Source organism: Gossypium hirsutum, chromosome A05, assembly GCF_007990345.1.
Source record: "Gossypium hirsutum isolate 1008001.06 chromosome A05, Gossypium_hirsutum_v2.1, whole genome shotgun sequence".
NCBI lineage: Eukaryota > Viridiplantae > Streptophyta > Magnoliopsida > Malvales > Malvaceae > Gossypium > Gossypium hirsutum.
Window position 1 is genome coordinate 18,633,323 of NC_053428.1, and position 24,309 is coordinate 18,657,631.

The window sequence follows — 24,309 nt, forward strand, 5'->3', positions numbered from 1 at the left end:
TTTGAGTAAAAAATAAAAGCAATATGTAATGATGACAATGTAAATGAGATATACAAGCACAACTAAATGAGACAAGTAAAATACGTAATAAAAAATCAAAATACATGAAATAATAGACGAATAAAAAATCTAAAGCATTCCATAAAAATAATAAACGCTTCAATAAATGAATAAATAAATATCAAATTATAACAATGATAACAATACGAATTACAAAAATGAAATTTTATGTATGTGCAATCTATATATTTAAATTATAAATTATATGAAGGTATATATATATATACACATAAAAAACAAATACGCATATCTATGTATATATACATAAAAATTATAAAGCATAAAGAACATAAGTATATACCTATATGTAAAAACGTATTTTAATGTATGTATATATATATATATAAAATGTACAAATAAATAAATAAAATGCATAATAAGATAAAAAATAAATAATAAACTCAATAATAAATAAAATGATAGATTAAATGAAACAAAACAAAATACCAGGGAAAATCAAAATAAGATAAGGCACAAGATGATTTGCGATGCGCGCAGAAGAAGGGGGATCGATTGAGCAATTTTCCCCAACCTTATGCGCATGTGCTCCGCACTGGACTAAATCGAAACGCATAAAAGCAAATGGCCAAATTTAAAAATTTGGATGGGACCAGATCGCGCCATATTGCATGAGCGGAGGGACCGGATGTGCAAATAGTCCCTCCGAGCCTGAACGCGCGGATCTTAGACCCATTAAGGACGGGTTTTCGGGTCTTATAAAAATAAAAGAAAGAAAAAAAAACTAAAACCTACATCATTTTTAAAAAAAAAACAGAGACACCCTCTGGTTCTCTCTCCCTGCCACAGCCCTTAAACCCAGGCCACCGTCTTCGCCTCCAAGGCCAGCGGCCGGAGTTACGCGAGAACGGCCCATTTGCCTTCTCTTTTGAAGCGTCCCGAAGGCTAAGCCTTCTCAGCCACAAGACCAAAAGGAAGAAGGATGAGATGCCCCTTTCGGTTTGAATCCAACGACGGCGAGGGTGGGGTTTCGACACCAGCCCGTCGAAGTGGTAAGGTATTTATCCTCTCCCTTTTAACTTCTTTTTCTTTGTTGAACGAATGCAAAAAATATAAAAACAGAAAAAAAACAATAGATGAAGAATAAAGTAAATAAGAAACAAAAACAGAGAAGAATCAATCGGAGTCAACCTTTTGATTTGTTTTTTTCTTTTTTCGATTTGAAGTGTAGTGTCCCCGATTTACAGAGATATTGTTTTGCTTTTATATCCCATTTACATTGTATTTTAGTTGTGTTCTTTGTATTATCTATTGTGTGCTCCGACTTTCTCTGCCATTTTGCAGGTGTTGATGAGGCTAGGCACGGTGGGTGGCGATGGGACATGGCAGACGGCAGATGGGGGGATGCGGCGCTAGGTTTGGCTAGGGTTTCGTTTTTTTGAAACCCTAGCTGGGTTTTTTTAGGGAATTGGCTCGTTTTAGGCTGGTGGTTTAGGTTTAGGTGGGCCTTGGTGTTTTATTTGGGTTGGTTTTGGGTAGCGGGCCACCGGGTAAATGGGCCTGCAACAGCTGCCCCTCTTTGCTCATTGTCGTGTAACGAGAATAGAGCAAAGACCAAGAAAGGCCAATTTTGCCCGGTCGCCTGTTTTGGACTCGTCGTGGTGCTTTTCTTCTAGCAGCTTCACTCTAGTCTACTGTGTCTCGTTGCTTCAATCCATTCTGTCGTAACTTCAGGGGGTAAGGTCCATCATTTTGACCCGCTCCACTGCAACTTCAGGGGGATAAGACTTGTTGTGTTCAGTCTATTCCACTGCATCTTCAGGGAAATAAGACCTGATGCGATCTACTCTGCTGTAACCTCAGAGAGATAAGATCCTTTATTTTAATCCGCTCCACTGTAACTTCAGGGAGATAGGATAGTGTCTTCGATCTGCTCCGCTGTAATCTCAGGGAGATAGATTCTGGCTTCAATCTGCTCCACTGTAACTTCAGGAGATAAGATCTGAAATTCTTTAGTCTGTTCCACTGTAATCTCAGGGAAATAAGACCTGGTGCGATCTGCTCTACTGTAACTTCAGGGAGATAAGATCCTTTATTTTAATCCGCTCCACTGTAACTTCAGGGAGATAAGATCCTTTATTTTAATCCGCTCCACTGTAACTTCAGGAGATAGGATAGTGTCTTCGATCTGCTCCGCTGTAATCTCAGGAGATAAGATCTCTGGCTTCAATCTGCTCCACTGTGACCTCAGGGAGATAAGATCTGAAATTCTTTAGTCTGTTCCACTGTAATCTCAGGGGAATAAGACCTTTTATAATGAACCTAATTATGCTTAATGATTAAGATGACATTATCAAAATAAAACAAATGCTCCTAACTAGATGTGTATGAATGACATGCAAAATGTCATGAAAACGATTCCTTAATGCTTAGGTTATCATCACACAAAAGCTTATTAAGGCTTTATCACTGACGCGCTACACCGCCTTCTTCCTCGGTTAGCATATCCAAAGAAACACTTAATCTGATTGCCCCCCACTGTGCGCGTCAAAGTTCAATCCACTGGGACATAAAATTCGTACCATCAACTCCCATTGTAACCCAAGGGTGGAAAGGTATGGCTTTTCTCAATCTTCTCCTATCGCAATTCAATGACATTGAATGTGAAACTCTCTGGTCCTTTACCTCATCCCCAAGGTGTCATACCAAATGCTCATGCACAAATGCAAAATTTCCTTCTCATAGAAGACCTTTTCTTCTTGTCTGGTAAACATCGTTTTTTGGTTCATTGAAGCTTTGCCATCAACACGACATCTTGTCATTTTGTTCAATCAATGTTTAGACGATAAAATTTGAAAAGATAGTCTTTAACTTAGACTCTTCCCTTTTAGATATTTCCAACCTTTAAAATTGGCGTGTTCTAAACAATAGTCCTGTTTCAGGTTCCTATATTATTTAGACTTTTCAGAGTAATATGCAAAACTTCCTTTGTGAACGTTTTATTAGTCCATTAATCATTATTCCAACGCAACATGTTTGCAAAAAGGTCATAACAATGGATAAAGAATAAAGTTGGTTCTGATCATAACCCAAATAAAACATCAACGATGGCGGAAGAAAGGTAACAAGAAGTGTATTGAGAATGTGTATTTTTACAAAAAGAAAGGAAGAAAGAATGTATTTTCAAGAATACACATAAGAACTAGGTGCCCCAGTTATCACAGATTGAGTTTCTCTGTACAAACTTTCCGAAGACCCTTCTGAGTTTGACAGGTGTTCAGGAGATCTGCAATACTCTGTCAATGCTTCAAGACGTTGCACATCCTTTCTTGTTGGTTCAAGTAAAGGAAGATCATCATATCCCCCCCGATCAAAATTTGATCCGCTCAAGTCCTGATGTTCCAATCCTGCCCAATACTTGAGTCGCCCTTTTCGGGTTTTCGACTCAAGCCCTCTTTGGTCTCAAAGTGCCCTTTACGGGTTTTCACCTTAGCCTCTCCAAAGTCCCCTCTTTTTTTTTTTTTTTTAGGAAGCAAAGCGCCCTTCTCGGGTTTCACTTTGGTTCCCCTTTCTTTCAAGTGAAGTATTTCTTAACGGAGTCTGCGTTTACAGGATTTGGTAAACTTTTGCCATCCATCTCGCATAGGATCAAAGCTCCCCCGGAAAATGCCTTCTTTACAACATAAGGGCCTTCCCAATTTGGCATCCATTTTCCTCTAAAATCTTTTGCATAGGAAGAATCTTTTTTAGTACCAAGTCCCCTTCACGAAATTCTCGGGGGCGAACCTTTTTATTATAGGCTCGCATCATTCGTTTCGGTACATTTGCCCATGGTGAATAGCCCTTAGCCTCTTTTCCTCTATTAGGTTCAACTGATCGTACCGAGATTGGATCCAATCGGCTTCATCCAACTGTAGCTCAGATAACACCCGTAGAGAAGGGATTTCAACTTCAATGGGTAATACTGCCTCCATTCCATAAACCAGAGAAAAAGGCGTTGCCCCAGTAGAAGTTCTAACAGATGTTCGATAGGCAAGGAGAGCAAATGATAATTTCTCATGCCAATCCTTGTAGGTTTCAGTCATTTTCCCCACAATCCTTTTAATGTTTTTATTGGCCGCCTCCACTGCACCATTCATTTTGGACGATACGGTGATGAATTATGATGCTTGATTTTAAATTTGCTACAGACTTCAGCTATTGTGCTATTATTCAAGTTCATCGCATTGTCGGATATGATCCTCTCAGGCATTCCATATCGACAAATAATCTCCTTCTTCAAGAATTTGCTGACTACTGCTTTCGTGACATTTGCATATGAAGCAGCCTCCACCCACTTGGTAAAGTAATCAATTACCACGAAGATGAAGCGATGCCCATTAGAAGCCTTTGGTGATATTGGCCCAATAACATCCATACCCCACATGGAAAACGACCAAGGAGAGGTCATGACGTGAAGAGGTGAAGGGGGCGCGTGTATTTTGTCTCCGTAAATCTGGCATTTGTGGCACTTCCTGGCATGATCAATACAATCTCCTTCCATGGTGGGCCAATAGTACCCAAATCTCATGATCTGTCTGGCCATCGTGAAACCACTGGCGTGCGTCCCACAAATACCCTCATGGACTTCTTCCAAAATTTTCTTGGCTTCCACAGCATCCACACACCTTAACAGTACTTGATCCTTCCTTCTTTTATATAACACTTCTCCATCTAAGACATATTCAATGGCTATCTTTCTCAGAGTTCTTTTGTCATTCTCTGTCGCTTGATCAGGGTATTCCCGATTCTTCACATATTGTAGGATACTCTGATACCAAGGACAATCATCTTTTCCCTCCTCCTCAATATTGCAGCAATTAGCCGGGGTCTCAGAGATACTCATCTGAACAGGCCTCATTGCCTCAAATCTATTCACCTGAATCATCGAAGCTAGAGTAGCTAAAGCATCAGCCATTTGGTTTTCCTCCCGTGGGAGGTAATAGAAGGTGATATCGTCAAACTCCTCAGCCAATTCAAGAACTAGTTTTCTATAACCGATTAGCTTAGGATCCCTAGTCTCCCACTCCCCTTTGAGTTGGTATATCACCAACGCTGAATCCCCGTATACTCTCAATACTTTAATGTTCCGTTCAATGGCTGCACGAATGCCCATAATACATGCTTCATATTCTGCCATGTTATTTGTACAATCGAAGTCCAGCTTGCTAGCAACAGGATAATGATCTCCACTTGGGGATACCAAAACTGCCCCAACTCCGTTACCCGTAGCATTTGAAGCTCCATCAAAATTTAGCCTCTATACATGGTCCATTTGAGGACCTGCTTCAGTATTCGCCACATACATCAAGTCCTCGTTTGGAAAATCGAAGTTCAAAGATTCATAGTCCTCCAAGGCTCTACTAGCTAGGAAATCGGCTATTGCACTTCCCTTTATGGCCTTCTGACTGACATATACTATATCAAATTCTGATAGCAAGATCTGCCATCTAGCCATTCTCCCGTTCAAAGCAGTCGATTCCATCATATACTTTAAAGGATCTAACTTTGAAATCAGCCAAGTCGTGTGATACAACATATACTGCCTCAGTCTTCGGGTCGCCCAGATTAGAGCACAACACAACTTCTCAATTGATGAGTACCTCATTTCGCAATCGGTAAATTTCTTACTGAGGTAGTATATTGCCCTTTCTTTCTTTCCCGTCTCATCATGTTGGCCCAATACGCATCCCATGGAATTCTCCAACACTGTTAGATACAATATCAATGGCCTATCTGGACTTGGAGGTGATAAGACTGGGGTATTAGCCAAGTATTGCTTTATCTTATCGAAAGCATTCTGACACTCTTCATCCCATTCACCCGGATTATGTTTCTTTAAGAGCCGGAATACTGGATCACATTTCTCTGTCAGTTGTGAGATGAACCGAGCAATGTAATTCAGCCTCCCTAGGAAACCTCGAACCTCCTTCTGAGTGCGCAGGGGAGGCAAATCTCGTATTGCCTTTACTTTGTCTGGGTCAACCTCGATCCCCTTTTGCTAACTATGAAGCCTAATAACTTCCCTGATCTGGCTCCAAACGTGCATTTGGCCGGGTTAAGCTTGAGCTGGAATTTCTTTAATCTCAAAAATAACCTTTTCAAGACCTGAATATGCTCTTCTTCCGTTCTAGACTTCGCGATCATATCGTCAACATAGACTTCGATCTCCTTGTGCATCATGTCGTGAAACAAAGTCACCATAGCTCTTTGATACGTTGCTCCCGCATTCTTCAATCCGAAGGGCATTACCTTGTAGCAGAATGTTCCCCATAAGGTAATGAATGTGGTTTTTCTCATGTCTCCAGGATGCATCTTTATTTGATTGTATCCAGAGAAACCGTCCATGAAAGAAAACAATGAATAGCCTGCTGTGTTATCTACCAAAGTATCAATGTGAGGCAGTGGAAAGTTGTCCTTTGGACTAGCCTTGTTCAAATCCCTATAATCCACACACATTCGTACCTTTCCATCTTTTTGGGAACAGGGACGATATTGGCTACCAATCCGAATACTTGACCTCTTGTAAGAAACCAGCGTCGAATTGTCTTTTGACTTCTTCTCTTATTTTCAACACAATGTCAGGTCTCATTCTCCTGAGCTTCTGTTGAACGGGTTTACAATCCTCCTTTATGGGCAGACGATGCACCACAATGTTAGTACTTAGCCCAGGCATATCTTGGTATGACCATGCGAAAACATCCTTGAATTCTCGGAGCAAATTAATGAGGTCTTGCCTTGTCTTTGCGGTGATTTCAGTTCCAATTTTCACCTCCTTTCCATCCTCTAGGCTCACTATTTCTAATGATTCCCTGTGAGGTAGAATATGCTTATCCTCTCGTTCCACCATTCTTAACAAGTCCGGAGATGCATCATAATCTTCGTCATTTTCAAAGTCGCAGGATTCCTCTAAACACACTTCTTGCTCAAAAATAGGCTCCGCGTTTGAGGCAGCGTCACTCATGTCATTGATATCTGAAGACCTATGAGGGCATATCAAAGAATATACCAAGAATATAAATTTACGAATATGTTTGTGCAAAAGAATTGCAAATGAAAGAATTATTTGTAAGACAATCAACCGAATGAAAAATATAAAAGGAAAAATAATGACTGATTGAGATGAACGTAGACACGTATTTCATTAAAATAATGATATTTAGGCCCAATGCCTATTTCACAAAAGATTTCATATCGTTCCTAGGCCAACAAACAACAGGAATGTTTTGAGCATTACTCTGAATAAGCCCTAAAGACTACAGGGATTTCTTCAGCAGTCCAATTGTTTAGCTCACTTACAGGCTCATAAGGGCAGATCTCCAACAAAGCCCTCCTTTCCGTTGCTTCTATGGCGTTGGTATAAACATCTTCCAACATTCCTCCCATGCCGCTACCGGACACTCCACATTCAGAATGAATAAATCCTCCCGATACAAAAGATGTAGATATGTGGGGAAAGGTTAAAGGCTCACACTTAGCTTCATGTCCATTCAAACGCGCCCTTCTTCTCTCTCGTCTCTTCTCTACTTCTTTCTTCTTCTGTTTCACGTCTGGCCTGTACCCTAAACCAAATCTATCAAACTTTCCTTCGGCATTGGTTCCTCAATCCTTCCCTGAAGATATTTTCCCAATCCTTTCCCGGGTAAGGCTCCTCTTCCTACCATCAACCGCAATCCCATCTCAGTGGTCCTGGATATTTTCGGTACTGGAATTCTATTTCCCTCCGCAATAAACATCGCGTTCACAAATTCTAATGACCGAAATGAACATTCTAGTGCGTCATCGTTGATGTCCACATAAGGTGCATCGCTAGTCATCATTGCGATAATATCCTCCTCTGCATCTATTGTTACCAACCGATCCTCCGATACCAACTTCACCTTCTGATGTAATGATGAAGGTACTGCCCCTGCTGAGTGTATCCACGGTCTCCCCAATAGACAGTTGTAGGAGGGTTTAATATCCATTACCAAGAAATCCACCTCATAAGTGACTGGGCCAATCCTTAATGGCACCTCAATTCTCCCCATAACCTCTTTTTTTGTTCCATCAAATGCTCTTACTATGCTCTGGCATGCTTTCATGTGCGAACTGTCTATTGGTAATCGACTAAGAGTGGACAAAGGCAATACATTTAGTGCAGATCCATTATCAACCAAGGCCCCCGGGAGTGTGTACCCTTTGCATCGGACAGTAACGTGGAGGGCTTTAGTAGAACCTCTTCCTCCGGATGGTATTTCATCATCATTGAAGAAGATAAAATTGTCAGCACCAATATTGTTGATCAACCGATCCAACTTGTTTACTGAAATATCGTCAGCCACATATGTTTCGTTTAGCACCTTTAAGAGTGCATTCCGATGTACTTCTGAGTTTAAGAGTAAAGCTAATACCGAAATGCGGGCTGGCTGTTTGTGCAGTTGCTCCACAACACTGTATTCGCTGTGTTTCAAAAACTTCAAAAACTCCTTCACCTCTTCTTCTTTTATTGGTTCATTTACCAATGGTTCAACTTCTACTGCCTTCCCTTTCCTCTGTTCTTTCTTCCAATTCTCTTCCCTGGACGACTCTGCTTGAGCGTCATATCTTTTTCCCTTGCGCGTGTAAAAAACTGTTTCCTGATTTCTTTCTGCTTCTTTTCCCAAAATGGTCACATTACACCCGTAATTCCACGGCACCATTTTGTTATCTTTATAAGAGAAATTTGATGGTTTCTGGATTACAATTTTCGGCGTTACCTGAGCCCTAACCTCATTACCCTTAGGGCGGGAGATAATGACCACAGGATGATTTATTTTTGGAGCCTTTGTTCCCAACTCTGTCGCGCATATGCTCCTCATTTCTTTCACATCTTCATAAAACCTCATCTCCTTGTTATCCATCATGCTTTGAACCAAGGCCTTGAATCCTTCACATTCTTGGATTTCATGCCCTGTTTCATGGTGAAATTCACAATAATTTCCCATCTCATGCCCTTTCTCAGAATCTGAAATAACCAAACCTCTTTTCGCCATTTCTTTCCAGACCCATTTCAATGGAGTTTTTACTTCAGCAATGTCAGTCTTGACTTCTTCTCCCGTACCTTCGCTAACCATATTCACCCCCTTATCTGCGTGATTAGGTAACAGATTCTTTGCGTTAGGTGAGTCGTCAAGTTTGACAACACCTAAATTGATAAGTCCTTCTACTACCTTCTTGAAGGCAGTACAATTTTCTATCGAGTGCCCAGAAATTCCCGCATGATAATCACATTGCGCGTTCGTATCATACCATTTTGGATACGGGGGTTGTAGAGGACTCAAGTAACGAGGAGCAACAACATGTGCATCGAATAAAGTCTGATACAACTCCTTGTATGACATCGGGATTGGCGTGAATTGGGGCTTTTCAGTAGTTTGCCTAGCTCCTGACTCTTGTCTTGATGATCCCTGTTGATTAGCAACCACTTTCTTTGGTTGATTCACGGTAATTGACCTACCATAAGCATTCACATTATTCACTTCATTTTCTCTTTTCCTCGGGGGTGCCCTCCTATTATTTTCTCCTCCATCTATTTTTCCACTTTTAATGGCATGCTCAATCATTTCACCATTCATGATTATATCTGAGAAATTTCTTGAAGCGCTTCCCAACATGTGAGTGATGAACGGGGCTTTCAAAGTATTAATAAAAAGCGTCGTCATCTCTTTTTCCAAAAGCGGTGGTTGCACCTGAACCGCCACCTCTCGCCACCTCTGCGCATATTGTCTGAAGCTTTCGTTCGATTTCTTCTCTAAATTTTGCAGAGTTATCCTGTCAGGCATCATTTCTGAGACATGATTGTATTGTCTCAAGAAAGCCTGTGCTAAATCCCTCCAAGTAGCAATTTTAGCTCGGCTCAGCTGATTGTACCACTTTGACGCCGCTCCCGTAAGACTTTCCTGAAAGCAATGTATTAATAATTGATCATTATTAATATGCCCCGTCATTCTTCTACAAAACATAGTAATATGGGATCCTGGGCAACTAGTCCCGTTGTATTTCTCGAATTCCGGCATCTTAAATTTGTAAGGGAGCACCAAGTCCGGAACCAAGCTCAGATCCTTTGCATCTGTTCCATAGCTTTCGATGCTTTCTATTGCCCTAAACTTCTCTTCTATCCATTTCCATTTCTCCTCAAATTGTTTTGGAAATTCCTCCTTCGCCTTGTCCTTTTCAACCATCTCGTCAAGATCTGGGACCGCAATATTATTCGGGCTATCACCGGGATTAAAGCCCGCTCCGGGTTGAAAATTCATTGGGATTGAAGCATCGCCTTGGAACTGCTGGGGTCTAACTGACACAGAGGGTCTCCGCGAATGCAGCTCAGTCTGTACTTGCGCATGCGGAGGCGTGAAACCTGGAGGATAAAGTGGTTCACCATTGTTTTCTTCTTCACTAACAATCACAGGACCTTTACCCTTATCTACTCCCTTCAATAATTGCGTCATCTTAGCCACCAGATCATTTTGGGACTCCTCCATCTTTTGCACCATGTCACGCTGAATCTTTTCTATTTGCTCTTTCATTTGCGCCTGCAACTGGTCTTGCATTTCTTTTTGAAGTCGCTCTAGCTTCTCCAACCTTTGGTCCATAATTTTTGCCTTAGCTCGGGTGCCGTAACTTTGTTGGTTTTCCAGGTTAACTGAAATGATTTTATTCGATTAGGTTTTTTGGTCATTAATGCATATGATGTGATGCAATGCATGAAAAGAATGCAAAGAAAAAAGAGGCACTGATTCTAATTCAACTTCATTAGAAAACTTTACTAGATAAAGAGCTTCTTTACATAAAATAGACTACATATACGGCTTTGCCCTTACACTCAAAGCCTTAACCTTTCTAAGAAGCCAAGCTAATTCTCGGCCCCTGTCCGACTCTGACTCATACTTCAAACTTAATAGATCAGCCTGAACCGCTAGAGTCTGCAGATGATCAGCTACTTCGCGCACTTGAGCCACCGCCTCTCCCATAATATAATCTCTTTCTCTAATTTGCTCTTGAGACCGACGGAATTGTCTTTGCCACTGCTCATTATTTTCTTCCAGAAGTTCTATCCGGATTTCACTATTCTGCAATGCATTCTCTAGCTCTCCTATTTGTCCTTTTAATTCTTCAATTTTGTCTAAGCTCGCCCTTAATTCAACCGTAGCATTACGATTACAGTACTGGTGAAGCGATCTTTCTAGTTCGGTTATCCGGACCTTCAGCTCCGTCTTCTCATCTTGGCAAACTAGTAGACTATTTCCCAAGGCGACTTCTCGAGCCCGAGTATCCTGAAATTTCTTTTCCCATTGATTAGCTCTCGTCTTTTCCTCCTGAATTTCTTGTCGCCACTGTTCTGACGTTTTACCCAAGCCAGCAGTTCTTACCGACCTGCGCAACTTCTTGTAATCTGTCTTCAGGCTGTCTAAATCTTCTTCTGCTTTGTTCTTTCCTTTTCTCAATTTATCGGCCTCTAATCTTTGAATGTCCACATCCAGTCCTAACTGCATTTTTTCTTCCTCTAGTTGTTCTATCTTCTTCCCCAATTCTAAACTCCTTTTTTCAAATTCTTGTTTGATGATTTCCATCTCAGAAGGCAAAACTTGTAAGCGTTCCTCTAAAGATCGAGCAGTTTCTGAATTTGACGCCGGGATGTTGTCGTTGATCCTTTGATCACGCCACTGACCATACTCGGGGGTAATTGTCGGACCCACAGCTAAGATCTTCATTCGACGAGTCTGGTTCCAGGCACTAGATATTTCTCGAACCTTCTTCTTGTAATTGTCCTCCCTATAGGAAAAATCACTATAAGCCAACCCTTGCGTTGCTGGTATGAATTGTCGTGATCTATACTGTCTTGATACGAGTAGAGGAGCATATCCGATAGCTCCCCATATTCCGAGCAGCGGAACCCAGTCAAAATCTCCACATCGGTACAATATCTCATCAGGAATTAACCAAGGAGCCCTCCATTCAATATCTTCATCCTGGAGATTCTGGAGTATCTCTATCCATTTTCCTTCTGAAATATCATCCCGTCTTGGCGTGGCCACCAATTCTCCTAGAGGGGAGTAGTTATCAGAGAAAACCCGATAGGAGACCTTTTCGACCTTCCAGAAGTGGCTATGGAACCATGCCAATAAGAGCTGCGCGCATCCAATAAACCTTCCCTCCCCTGCTTTTCGACACGCATTCAGGGATCTAAAAGTTTCAGCGAGTATTGCCGGAACCGGTGTAACCCCCTTACTAAGCCGATCGAACAAATCAGATACAGCCTCGTCTATGTGTCCTAGAGCTTTGGGGAAAACCACTAGTCCATAGATACCTAAAGCGAAGACATCGACCCTTTTCTTTAAGTCAGGATGTGTAAGAACCAAGTCTCGCAAACTTTTCCAAGGAACACATTTACTGTCGCCCTTCTGTTGGATCCGGGCAGCGACCCACTGCTCGCTCATCCCAGTGATGTTCATTAATTTCTTTAACAACGGAGGGACACAAGCAGCTCTGGAATAAGCCTTGTCGACTTGAATCTTTGGGCACCGAAGCAAGGTCGTATACTCCTCCACAGTAGGCATCAAATCTACCTTCCCAAAAGTGAAACAACTGTAGGCAGGATTCCAAAACTGAGCAAGGGCTCGGAATAAATACTTGTCCACTTTGACACTAAGCAGATAAGGTAGGTCACCGTAGTTACAATAGAACAGCTGCTTGGCCTCGACATCCCATTGATCCCAGACTTCTTTCATTTCTCGAAGGTCATTCTGGATTACACTGATACGGGTAAAATCCCACAATTCTGACATGTACCCTTTGGTAAGACTATCGCCTTTCTCCCGCTGTGTCGTTTCAGCCCATATTCGCACAGCCACATTATCCTCTACTTTATCAACAAACCCCTTTTCCATGATAAGCTTTCTACTGAGAAACTGAATGTAAATCGACACCTCTTTTAGAATGAAGATGCCATGCAATCACAAACAAAGTAAATTAGCATTAAACACAGAATAAGATTTAAAATAAGCGACAAATAAATACAACATTCATTTAGGTAAGCACTAAAAATTTGGAGTAGCTCTACCTAGGTTGGTTCCTATGGCTCATTACATGTGGTTTGGCTCTAAAGTAGGGTACCTGAACCAGCAGATTCCTCGATCCTCACCCATTATAGGCTCATACGGACCAAGTTCGATTCAGGGGGATACATTTCCCTATGGCCATGCGGAGATGAAGATCTCACGAAGACATAGGTACGGATGTATCCCGAAAGCGATTCACTATCCCATGCGGAGGTGAAAACCTCACGAAGGCGTAGTTTCTCACTCCCACTTAAAAGGGTGTGACCAACGGTCATGCAATGCAATGTGCAGAAAGATACAAAAACTTAAACTAACACAGCAATTATAAACCACAACGATGAAAATTGTAATAAAAGCAATGAAATGCGATGAAAGGACCGTATATTTAAACCAAGTTTTTGATTTTCGACAAAAAGACAAAAAATAATCAACTCGTGGCTCGACTCACTCAATGTCCCCAGTGGAGTCGCCAAGCTGTTGACACCATTTTTTTGGTGAAGACGGGGTCAACTTGGGTTTTGGAAAATGAAAACAAAAAATGGGAGTCGCCACCAATCCTTTTTTATGAGGTGTGATTGGATTACCTCAAAAAAATGGTTGTTATAATAAACGGTTTGATTTTATTAAAACAACGGTTTTGGTCCACAAAATTTAGAAAACGGGTTCGGGAGTCGGTTACGCACGAGGAAGGATTAGCACCCTCGATACGCCCAAAATTGGTACCTAGTTGATTACTTAATGTCTTAATGTCGAAAATTGAGAATTTAAAAGAATTTTAAAAATACGATCCTTGTATTAAAGTGTTGAAAATTTTGGGAAAAGAGGGGCACGTTCCACGTTAATCGAGAAAGAAAGCATCATATCCAGTAAGTTAGGACACAATGTCTCGAATTCCCGATATGCGAATGAATGTCAAAATTTACTTATTTAAGATATTTAATTATCTTGGATTAAAAAGGGGATCATGTCCAGTGAGTTAAGACACGATCTTTTTTATTTCCGAGATCATTTAAAACTTAAGTTTAAAAAGATTCGTGTAATAAAGTTTAAAAGAATATTCAGTTGTTTAAATCAAATGAAGAAATCGCAACCCAATACGTTAGGGCACAATTTTTCCAAAATATTAAACATTGAATATGGTATTTATTTCGAAAAATCCTCGTCTCGAGGAAACAACATGTCACATCCAATGCGTTAGGACACAACATATTGAATTCTCGATAACGAGCTTTTTATCATTTTAAAAAAGAGTAATCCCGATTATTTAAATTCAACGAAGAAAGTCGGAATCCAGTACGTTAGCGCTCGATTCTCTCGAAGATCCAAAATACCGAATATTACTTATTTTTAAAATTTTTATTTTTGATAAATTTGAGTAAAAAAATAAAAAGCAAAATAATGATAATGATGACAATGTAAATGAGATAATACAAGCACAACTAAAATGAGCACCAAGTAAAATACGTAATAAACAAATCAAAGATACATGAAATAATAGACGAATAAAAAATCTAAAGCATTCCATAAAAATAATAAACGCTTCAATAAATGAATAAATAAATATCAAATATAACAATGATAACAATACGAATTACAAAAATGAAATATTTATGTATGTGCATCTATATATTTAAATTATAAATTATATGAAGGTATATATATATATATACACATAAAAAACAAATACGCATATCTATGTATATATACATAAAAATTATAAAGCATAAAGAACATAAGTATATACCTATATGTAAAAAACGTATGTTAATGTATGTATATATATATATAAAATGGTACAAATAAATAAATAAAATGCAATAATAATGATAATAATAATAATAATAATAAACTCAATAATAAATAAAATGATAGGATTAAACTGAAAACAAAACAAAATACCAGGGGAGAAATCAAAATAAGATAAGGCCACAAGATCGATTTGCGATGCGCGCAGAAGAAGGGGGATCGATTGAGCAATTTTCCCCAACCTTATGCGCATGTGCTCCGCACTGGACTAAATCGAAACGCATAAAAAGCAAATGGCCAAATTTAAAAATTTGGATGGGACCAGATCGCGCCATATTGCATGAGCGGAGGGACCGGATGTGCAAATAGTCCCTCCGAGCCTGAACGCGCGGATCTTAGACCCATTAAGGACGGGTTTTCGGGTCTTATAAAAATAAAAAGAAAGAAAAAAAAACTAAAACCTACATCATTTTTAAAAAAAAAACAGAGACACCCTCTGGTTCTCTCTCCCTGCCACAGCCCTTAAACCCAGGCCACCGTCTCCGCCTCCAAGGCCAGCGGCCGGAGTTACGCGAGAACGGCCCATTTGCCTTCTCTTTTTGAAGCGTCCCCGAAGGCTAAGCCTTCTCAGCCACAAGACCAAAAGGAAGAGGGATGAGATGCCCCTTTCGGTTTGAATCCAACGACGGCGAGGGTGGGGTTCCGACACCAGCCCGTCGAAGTGGTAAGGTATTTATCCTCTCCCTTTTAACTTCTTTTTCTTTGTTGAACGAATGCAAAAAATATAAAAACAGAAAAATAAACAATAGATGAAGAATAAAGTAAATAAGAAACAAAAACAGAGAAGAATCAATCGGAGTCAACCTTTTGATTTGTTTTTTTCTTTTTTCGATTTGAAAGTGTAGTGTCCCCGATTTACAGAGATATTGTTTTGCTTTTATATCCCATTTACATTGTATTTTAGTTGTGTTCTTTGTATTATCTATTGTGTGCTCCGACTTTCTCTGCCATTTTGCAGGTGTTGATGAGGCTAGGCACGGTGGGTGGCGATGGGACATGGCAGACGGCAGAGGGGGGGATGCGGCGCTAGGTTTGGCTAGGGTTTCGTTTTTCTGAAACCCTAGCTGGGTTTTTTAGGGGGAATTGGGCTCGTTTTAGGCTGGTGGTTTAGGTTTAGGTGGGCCTTGGGTGTTTTATTTGGGTTGGTTTTGGGTAGCGGGCCACCGGGTAAATGGGCCTGCAACATTGATGAAATTGTGTTTGACTATGTGGTTGTCTAGATTAATTGTAAATTGGTGGGTTCGTTATTACCGTGGTGTTCTGAAGTCTGCCTATCACCAAACAATGAGTAACCAAAGAAATGTATAGAATGTTTTTGTATTACTAGTATTTAACTGAGGTAACTTATGCATAGTAAAAGCAGCTTGTAGTGAACCTAGATGCAGACAGAGGTCATGCATAGATCAACTGACTTTTTTTTGGTTTCTAAACTTGTATATTACATGATACTTGATAAATCCGTTCTATGGAGCATGCAGGAGGAAGGTGCCAGCAGTCTTGCTCCGGATTTGCAGTCACAGATTGATGAGACATTAGAAGAGATTACCCCACGTTGTGTTCTGGAACTTCTAGCCTTGCCCCTTGATGATGCATATCGGACAAAGAGAGCGGAGGGTCTTTATGGTGTACGCAACATATTATGGGCTGTTGGTGGAGGAGGAGCTGCTGCAATCGCAGGAGGTTTTACCCGTGAAGATTTTATGAATCAGGCCTTCTTGTGCATGACAGCAGCTGAACAGGTATTGTATGTTCACTATTATTCATTTTGCCTTCTAGGCTTTCTGATTGGTCTCTTGGTTTTTCTTTAGTTTTAATTCCTTTCCTATGAGCAGGTTGATCTATTTGCGGCCACTCCAAGCAATATTCCTGCAGAAAGTTTCGAAGTTTATGGAGTAGCACTTGCACTTGTTGCTCAAGCATTTTTAAACAAGAAACCTCATCTCATAAGAGATGCTGATAACCTCTTCCAGCAGCTTCAGCAGACTAAGGTAACAACTCTTGAGAACAGTGTCTCTCTCTATGCTCCTGTCAGAAACCGTGAGATAGACTTTGCTTTGGAGAGGGGTCTCTGTTCATTGCTCGTGGGGGAGCTTGATGAGTGCCGTTTGTGGTTGGGCTTAGACAGTGATAGCTCCCCTTATAGAAATACATCTATTGTAGAATTTGTCTTGGAAAACTCAAAGGATGACGATGACAGAGATCTTCCTGGGCTTTGCAAACTGCTGGAGGCATGGCTAATGGAGGTGGTTTTTCCCAGATTTAGAGACACCAAAGATATACAATTCAAGCTTGGAGATTATTATGATGATCCCACTGTCCTGAGATATTTAGAAAGGCTTGAGGGAGCAGGTGGTTCACCCTTGGCTGCAGCCGCAGCTATAGTGAGGATAGGTGCGGAGGCTACTGCAGTTCTTGATCATGTAAAGGCTAGTGCAATTCAGGCATTGCAGAAGGTGTTTCCCCTTCGTCGCTCAGAAGAGACTGCGAGACATCAATTAGATGGTGAGATGAACAACTTTCTTCCTGTTGAAAGTGAGGAAACTCTTGGAAAGCCTGATCAAGAGGATTCTGCCATCCTAGCTGAGGTTCCTGGAATAAGCAGTTTGGAAGGAATGTATGAAGAAGAAACAATAAGTGACAAAATTAAAGATGCTAGTGTCAAGATCATGTCTGCTGGTGTGGTAATTGGAGTGATGACATTGGTTGGCTTGAAGTTTTTATCTGGTAAATTTAGTTCATCAGTGACCGGTAAAGGCATCAGTCCAGCTATGGCAACTGATGTCATCAATGTAGGTATGACTTGATAGTAAATGTGGTAAATAAGTAAAATTTCAGCATAATGCAGCATTATTTCCAATACGTGAAGTATTTTCTAGGATTGCTGTTAAATATTGATCCTTTTTCAGCCTTATTATTTGTATCGCTAATACTGCACCTGTTTTCTATTATATTATTTTAAGTTGGGAGGGGGCAGGATTTTTCTCCCTCTTAACAAGATATGTCCAAGTTAGTCAAATCCTTCAAAGTCGTCCTGTTTTTCCATAATTAGTGGTGCTCAAAACTTCCTTAAACTTTGCAGGATCAGTAGATGAAAAGTCTTTGCAAGAATTACCTAGAATGGATGCAAGAATTGCAGAAGGCATTGTTCGCAAGTGGCAGAACATTAAATCTGAGGCGTTTGGACCTGATCACCGCCTTGATAAATTGCCAGAGGTAATAATATGCCGTTCATTTTCTATTCTGGAATTCCTGCAAATATGAATCTTGAGAACTGCCCTAAGAACTGGACTCTGTTCATTTTGGGATAGCTGGTTATGTTGAGTTTTATAAGTAGATAGCTTTCGGAGACTTTCCAAGGCTTCATTAGGACTCCTGTGCCTTTTTCATAACACTGAGAAAACTGCCAGGTTCTGGATGGTCAAATGTTGAAGACATGGACAGATCGTGCAGCCGAAATCGCTCAGCTTGGTTGGGTATATGAATATAGTCTACTGAACATGGCCATTGACATTGTTACCCTTTCACTAGATGGCCAGCGAGCTGTAGTCGAAGCTACTCTGGAAGAATCCACCTGCTTGACTGATGTTCATCATCCGGAGAACAATGCCTCTAATGTAAACTCCTACACCACGAGATATGAGATGTCTTGTTCCAACTCAGGCTGGAAAATCACTGAAGGATCTGTCTACAAATCTTAACTATGATGTATAAAGCATAAAAAGCCTGAAAGCTCCAATGTGGTTACCAGCTTTGCCTTTTTACGTAGCTATATTTGTTATATTGTTTGAGAAAACAAGAGTTAGCGTTTTCCAGTCATGCAAGCAGTTCAAATTAAAAGAGGCAAGCTAACCTCCTCTTCTTATTGTCTTGTTTGATTATTCAGGTTTCGTGGGTCACATATCTATGCCTCTAATTGGACCTAAAAATTGGGAATTATGCTATTTGGATATAATTTACAAGTCCTTGGAAGAATATTCCTTCATTACATTTATTATGTGTTATATGAAAAACAATGAGCAAAGAAAGAATCAAAATGAATCTGTGACTAAAATCTGATTTAACTTTATATGCCTTTCAATTTACAATCGAGACTTAGGAGTTAGAAATGACAAGAACATGATGTCAACTAGATATATTCGCTCTATCCTCAACGTCTTCTAAAACAGGGAAGGGAGTCTGAGACTCCAGCTGTGAGATCTTCGGCTTAGAAATCTGGGCAAGATGCTGAGCCCAACTACCTCCTTGGGGGCTTGACTTGGTTCCACGAATCCTAGCACCTTGGCCACCACAGCAGCACTCTCCCTTACATGCTCCATGTCCTTGGTGTCTGTCCATACAAGGCGTGCCACTTGTAAACTCCTCTGCTTTGTGTTCAAATCAATTTCCCACTTCTTGTACAGTTCTTCTCTTTGCTTTCTTGATAACTTACTTCGTATTTGCTTGCTCAACATTACTCTCTCACGAATCAATTCCTTCTCACTGCTACAGTAAAAAAAGAAGAAAAGTTACCGTTTTGTATTGAATTGAAGATGAATCACATAAAAGTAATTCCCTATGCCTGAATGTACAATTGTGCGGTATGCTGTTCAATTAAGATAAGCTAAAATTTACCCTGAAGCTGTTGTGCAAATTGGACTCTCTCTCTGAGAACCATTGTCGTCTGATATTGAGTCCTTTTGAAACTTCAATCTTCTGAGCTCTATCTCCATATACAAACAGTCAGAAGGATCACCCTTGAAAAGCTGGATGAAATAGCTTCTATGGGATAATGATACATTGCATGCATCCCAAAGTTCAATTATCTGTCTCTGCTTCTCCTCAAATTCTGAGGGCCAATTAGACTGTAGTTGCTTGTCATCCTTTATTATCTCATCCGTAACCATTCCATGTTAAAGGAAATATGTTATTTGCCAGTTATCATCAGAGATAAAACATAAAAATGTCAAAAGTCAATACTAGATATCTTCATGCCGAAAGTGCAGCATCAATTTATGCTTCACATAAATCTTACGAATAACCTTACCTAACAAGCAGGAAGATAGTTATCATAATCTCTTATTCCAAGATCATGCATTTTTACTGATAAGTAAGCTACTATAATATAAGAAATGGACCTACAAAAGCTGCTATGAAATATTGATTTTGTTTGAGAAACAAGAAAAAGAGAGGAAGGAGGTTCATCTTCTTACCGAGTTGTTATCAATTTGCTTTTTTGAGGGCTGTTTCGTTGGACTGCCGCCAGCGGCTAAAACAGTGGAGGTGGAAATTCTTCCCAAAGGATCCTCGCTAATTGACTTCCACGGTCGTGGAGGAAAATTGGTTGCACCAAAAGTGTCTTCAGCATCTAAATCTTTCAGATTTAACGTATCCACAGAGCTGCTACTAACTGAAGTTCGAGAATTTCTCCTGGACATATTTTCGCTTATATTGTCAAATTTCAGTTCAGAAAACTTTTGGTAAAGGTCTCTTGGTCTTTCAACGAAGTCCCTTTCTACTCCAGTGAAAAGGGGTGTGCTTTCATTCAGTGCTTCCTTTTCAAAGTAAGGTGAAGATGGCACAGTAGAGACAACTGCCTTGCAGCTTTTGCTTCTGCTCAGGCTCCTCCTGCTACTAGAGCTAGATATATCTGTGAAGCTAGGCGACTGGTCTACATGCTGAACATTGACAAGAAAATTGACAGTCCTTTGCAGCTCATGAATTCTTTGGTTCAAGCCCTTGTAAGTTTGATCATTATAAACAGGAATTGATTGCAAATCTTCCTGTCGTGGGGATGTTACTACATTCTCATTCGTGGTAATAATCATGCCTAATTTTCCTTGTTTGTTCTCAGGATCAGTGGAGAAACCATCACCTTCTTGCTTCTCAATACTTGACTCATTCACGGTTAATTTTCCTTCAATATTTTTAGGATCGGTCATGAAGTCGTCAGCTCCTGTTTTCTTGACAATGGCCTCCTCCATGCCTAATTTTCCTTCATTGTTGTGAAGACTCAAAAAGTGAACTCCAGCTTCTTTATTCATCGTATTTCTTGAGTCTCCAATTTCAACGCTTGGAACTTCCCTGTCTTCAAATTCTTGATCCATTTTTTCAAAAATCTCCCAATCCTTGCATGGATCAGGCCCAACAAACTTTGGAGTCATGCCATCGAGTAGAAAATCCTCTTCAGGATTCTCAGCAAGCCCGAGATATTGATTGTTGGCACTAAGTGCAACAGTATCCTCACGCTTGTTCGAACCAACCTTACAGGGAACCTTGGCCACCTTTGATGAATTTGTTGACTGCTTTAGCATTTGAACTTCTCTAACGGACAGTAGCAAATTTTCAACTCGAGATTGAGCAATATCACGTTGCCAAGTCAAATCTTCTATCTCTTTGGCCATCTGTAGGTTCTCCAAATGGGGGGGGGGGGAACCAGGTTAATAAGAGTAAATCATTTAAACCAGGGCACGTATGAAACAGCTTTCTGAAGTTGGTCTAAGCACCTGTCCAATGAGTTTTTCTTTCTCTCGCAGCACACCAGCAGTATCTCCTTTAACTGAAGCTGATCCCAGGCTCCTCATTTCTTTCTCCAGTCTAGCCAGTTCTCTTTGTAATTGCTTTACCAATGCCTTATCTGACATAATTAAATTCACCTGCGCATTCGTTCTTACCTCCCTAGCACATTTAGCAAACAAGAGAGTGTTTCTTGATTGTTCAACATGAATGCGCTCAGGACTCATCGTACAAATGATGGCTGTTCTCGCATTTCCTCCTAAGGCATTCTGGAGTATGCGTGTCAACTTTGAGTCTCTATATGGTACGTGGCCAGTTCTTCCCTTGCTGCAAAGTGTCATCCCAGTTAATTGGCCAGAAAGAATATATGTTTTTAACGAGTTAAAAGACCAACATATCTCCTACAATATTTGTTTCTTAATAAAAATGAAAAGAATTGCTCAACCTTAATTTGCGAATCACAGTCCCAAGAGTTAGTAGACTCCGGTTTATATGGCAGCCTTCTTTCAATCTTGTGCCAGCAGCTGAGGTCTGAGAAGCTCGTTCACTTCCTGCTAAATCAACAAAATTCTGTACCAAAAAAAAGAGTCAAATTTTCCTTGTTAAACTTCACGTTACCATTTAGTACTTACAAATTCAATTTCTAATATTGTCTCTATTATTTCAATGATTCCCATTTGAAACAACATAAATGCATTGTCTTTTAATAATTTAATTGTATCATACCACAGAAGCTGCAAGAATGCTTGAATTTCCAGCTCCAGCATATTCACGGGCTGAACTTTCAATTGTCTGCAAGATTGCATCATTGAACATAGTAGTAAGACTAGGCTCAATTCTGATAAATGAAAGTTAACTCAAGTAGGCATGCCTACCAGGCGCAAAATCTGATGTGATCTCGAGCTAGTTTCGTTCAAAGCTGTCTCTCCTATCTGCCTTTGAGCTGAGCAAATCCCATACCAAATTGCATATATAATGTCATCTAGTGAAAAAGAAAAGAAAAAAACCCCAAAGAAACAGCAAACAAATACAGTTCCATGAATGTTTGAGAAACACTTCACCTTCACAGATTGTAAGGAGCTCGTGAAGATGGTCCCTGTCTCTTAGAGCCACCTCAGTAAGTTTCTCCACAACCGTTCCCCTCTGTTGAAGTGAAAACAGTGTTCTAAAAAGGTTATGCTCATACAAAAAGACGACCAGAAAGCATAAAGAAGGGGGGAAATTTGTACCTCTGGATCATCCAGCACTCTAAGTGGGTAACTATCTGGGCTAAGGAGGTCTCTCACGGCTTCATTATATATCTCCATGGCACAGAATTTCACCACAAAATCTCTTTCTTCTTGCTAACATATTGATCAAAAACAAAATGTCATCTACAAAAACCAATACGAGAAAATATAATCCTAAATTAATATATCATTACCCTCTCTATGCAGTCATATATATCCGATACTGCATATTCAGTGATGCCCCTCATTGTATATGTCTTGCCACTACTTGTTTGCCCATATGCAAATATGCTTGCTGCAGGCCAAAAAAAAATGTAGAAATATTTTGAATTGATTATACAGTAATAGACTCCAACAAAGAACACTTACAATTGATACCCTCGAGTACTGAAAGTGCAATGTGTTTGGCTCCTTCCTCGTACACTTGAATCGTATTGGATTCACTGTCAAATACTCTGTCTATTCACAACGAAATTGGTAAACAAAAAACAGTACTATGATTAGAAGACGATCTGGATTCGCAAAAGGGAAAATTATTTGGCAAAGAAAAAAATTAAGCAAGTGGTTCACGAAATGATTACCAAATGTGTAGGCGGCAGGGAACATGGAACGTTCGGGTAAACTATTCTTGAAAACGATGGTGTCATTGTTAACACATTCCCAATCACATATACGGTTCCTTGCTTTATCTTGCAATGGCCTTAATCTAATAGAAACAAAAATTTTCTCTCCTTGTTCATGGAGTTGCAATTCTTCACTCATTGTCTCTTATCCTAAATTTTTGTTTTCTTCGGGTCTTTTTCACAATCAAATAACAATTTTTATCCTTTTATTTCAAGGTAAAGGCCTGTCTATGATCTGAACCAGGCCCCAAAAAAAATCCTTAAAGCTCTCTGTATTGAAGGAGAGAAATTATGACCTGTTTTTCCCCAGATGTTGCTCCGATACGATTTTAACAAAAATGGTTTATGTTTTTGTCAACGTCGAAGCCTTTTTCTCTGTTTTCCCGCCTCTTAATTTTCAAATCAGAAACGGAATAAATTAACATCTATATAGGTATACCAAGGATAAAAGAGAGAAAATTCAAAATTTTGAACATGAAAAATAAAAATAAAAATTGTAATCCAGAAAATCGTCTCACCTTGGAGCTTCAATTCAAGCAAACGGTTGAGCTTTGAAATGAAATCAATCAAATGTCCGAAATAAATAAAAAATGCAAATGGAATAAATAGATGAAAATTTTTCCTCTTTCTTCTTAAAAGGAAAAAATGATGGTGAATAAAGAAAATAGAAAAGGTTGGGAAAACAGCTAGACAAGATGCATAAAAATTCCGAGAAAGAGGGAAAACAAAAGCCAACAGCGCTTCTTTTCCTTCTTCTCCGCCTATCTGACCCTACATTGAATTTTGGGAAGAGAAAGAGAGAAGAAGAAGAAATGCGAGTAAAAGACAGCATTGCGAATTGCGATGCAAAATGGAAAAACAAAGGCGATGTCCTAGACCTTTGCCTCCTTGCACTTTCTCTTTCTGACTTGGAATACTACCGACCTTTCAAACATAACCGCCACCACCCCCCATTAACAAATCGGACATGTAGATTCTGGTCTTGCTATTTTTTAACCTTTAATTTTCCGAGTATTACCGCTC

General features: G+C 40.0%; 2 protein-coding genes across 4 annotated transcripts in view; one reads left to right on the forward strand and one right to left on the reverse strand.

Moving 5' to 3' along the window:
- Nucleotides 1–18,791, forward strand: part of LOC107941586 (protein ACCUMULATION AND REPLICATION OF CHLOROPLASTS 6, chloroplastic) — a 33,225-nt gene extending 14,434 nt beyond the window's left edge. The window contains exons 4-7 of the mRNA XM_041113791.1: nucleotides 16,421–16,681; nucleotides 16,775–17,735; nucleotides 18,022–18,155; nucleotides 18,350–18,791. Coding sequence (XP_040969725.1) covers nucleotides 16,421–16,681; nucleotides 16,775–17,735; nucleotides 18,022–18,155; nucleotides 18,350–18,640 — 1,647 coding nt within the window. The 3' untranslated portion in view covers nucleotides 18,641–18,791. The remainder of the gene's footprint in view (nucleotides 1–16,420; nucleotides 16,682–16,774; nucleotides 17,736–18,021; nucleotides 18,156–18,349) is intronic.
- Nucleotides 18,792–18,984: 193 nt separating this feature from the next.
- LOC107941584 (kinesin-like protein KIN-7E) lies at nucleotides 18,985–24,309 on the reverse strand. Of its 3 annotated transcripts, none has more exons than XM_041113790.1 (13): nucleotides 23,805–24,309; nucleotides 23,245–23,675; nucleotides 23,033–23,122; nucleotides 22,858–22,958; nucleotides 22,664–22,777; nucleotides 22,496–22,577; nucleotides 22,310–22,377; nucleotides 22,161–22,226; nucleotides 21,880–22,004; nucleotides 21,425–21,761; nucleotides 20,132–21,322; nucleotides 19,554–19,801; nucleotides 18,985–19,421 (listed from the first exon to the last, which is right to left on the reverse strand). In XM_041113790.1, the coding sequence occupies exons 2-13, from the start codon at nucleotides 23,423–23,425 to the stop codon at nucleotides 19,100–19,102; spliced, it is 2,925 nt and encodes a 974-aa protein (XP_040969724.1). In that variant the 5' UTR covers nucleotides 23,426–23,675; nucleotides 23,805–24,309; the 3' UTR covers nucleotides 18,985–19,099. The 3 variants fall into 3 exon arrangements, with proteins under 3 accessions (XP_040969724.1, XP_016730639.1, XP_040969723.1); XM_016875150.2 differs by having other exon boundaries at nucleotides 18,985–19,424; XM_041113789.1 differs by lacking the exon at nucleotides 23,805–24,309 and having other exon boundaries at nucleotides 18,985–19,424; nucleotides 23,245–23,709.

What these genes read in the sequence shown, in the direction of transcription:
- LOC107941584 (XM_016875150.2), bottom strand. Translation starts at nt 23,425, where the DNA reads ATGAGTGAAGAATTGCAACTCCATGAACAAGGAGAGAAAATTTTTGTT. An exon ending in CCCTGCCGCCTACACATTTG is followed by an intron (nt 23,123 to 23,244) that starts GTAATCATTTCG and finishes CGTTGTGAATAG; the next exon opens with ACAGAGTATTTGACAGTGAA. An exon ending in AGTACTCGAGGGTATCAATT is followed by an intron (nt 22,959 to 23,032) that starts GTAAGTGTTCTT and finishes TTTGGCCTGCAG; the next exon opens with CAAGCATATTTGCATATGGG.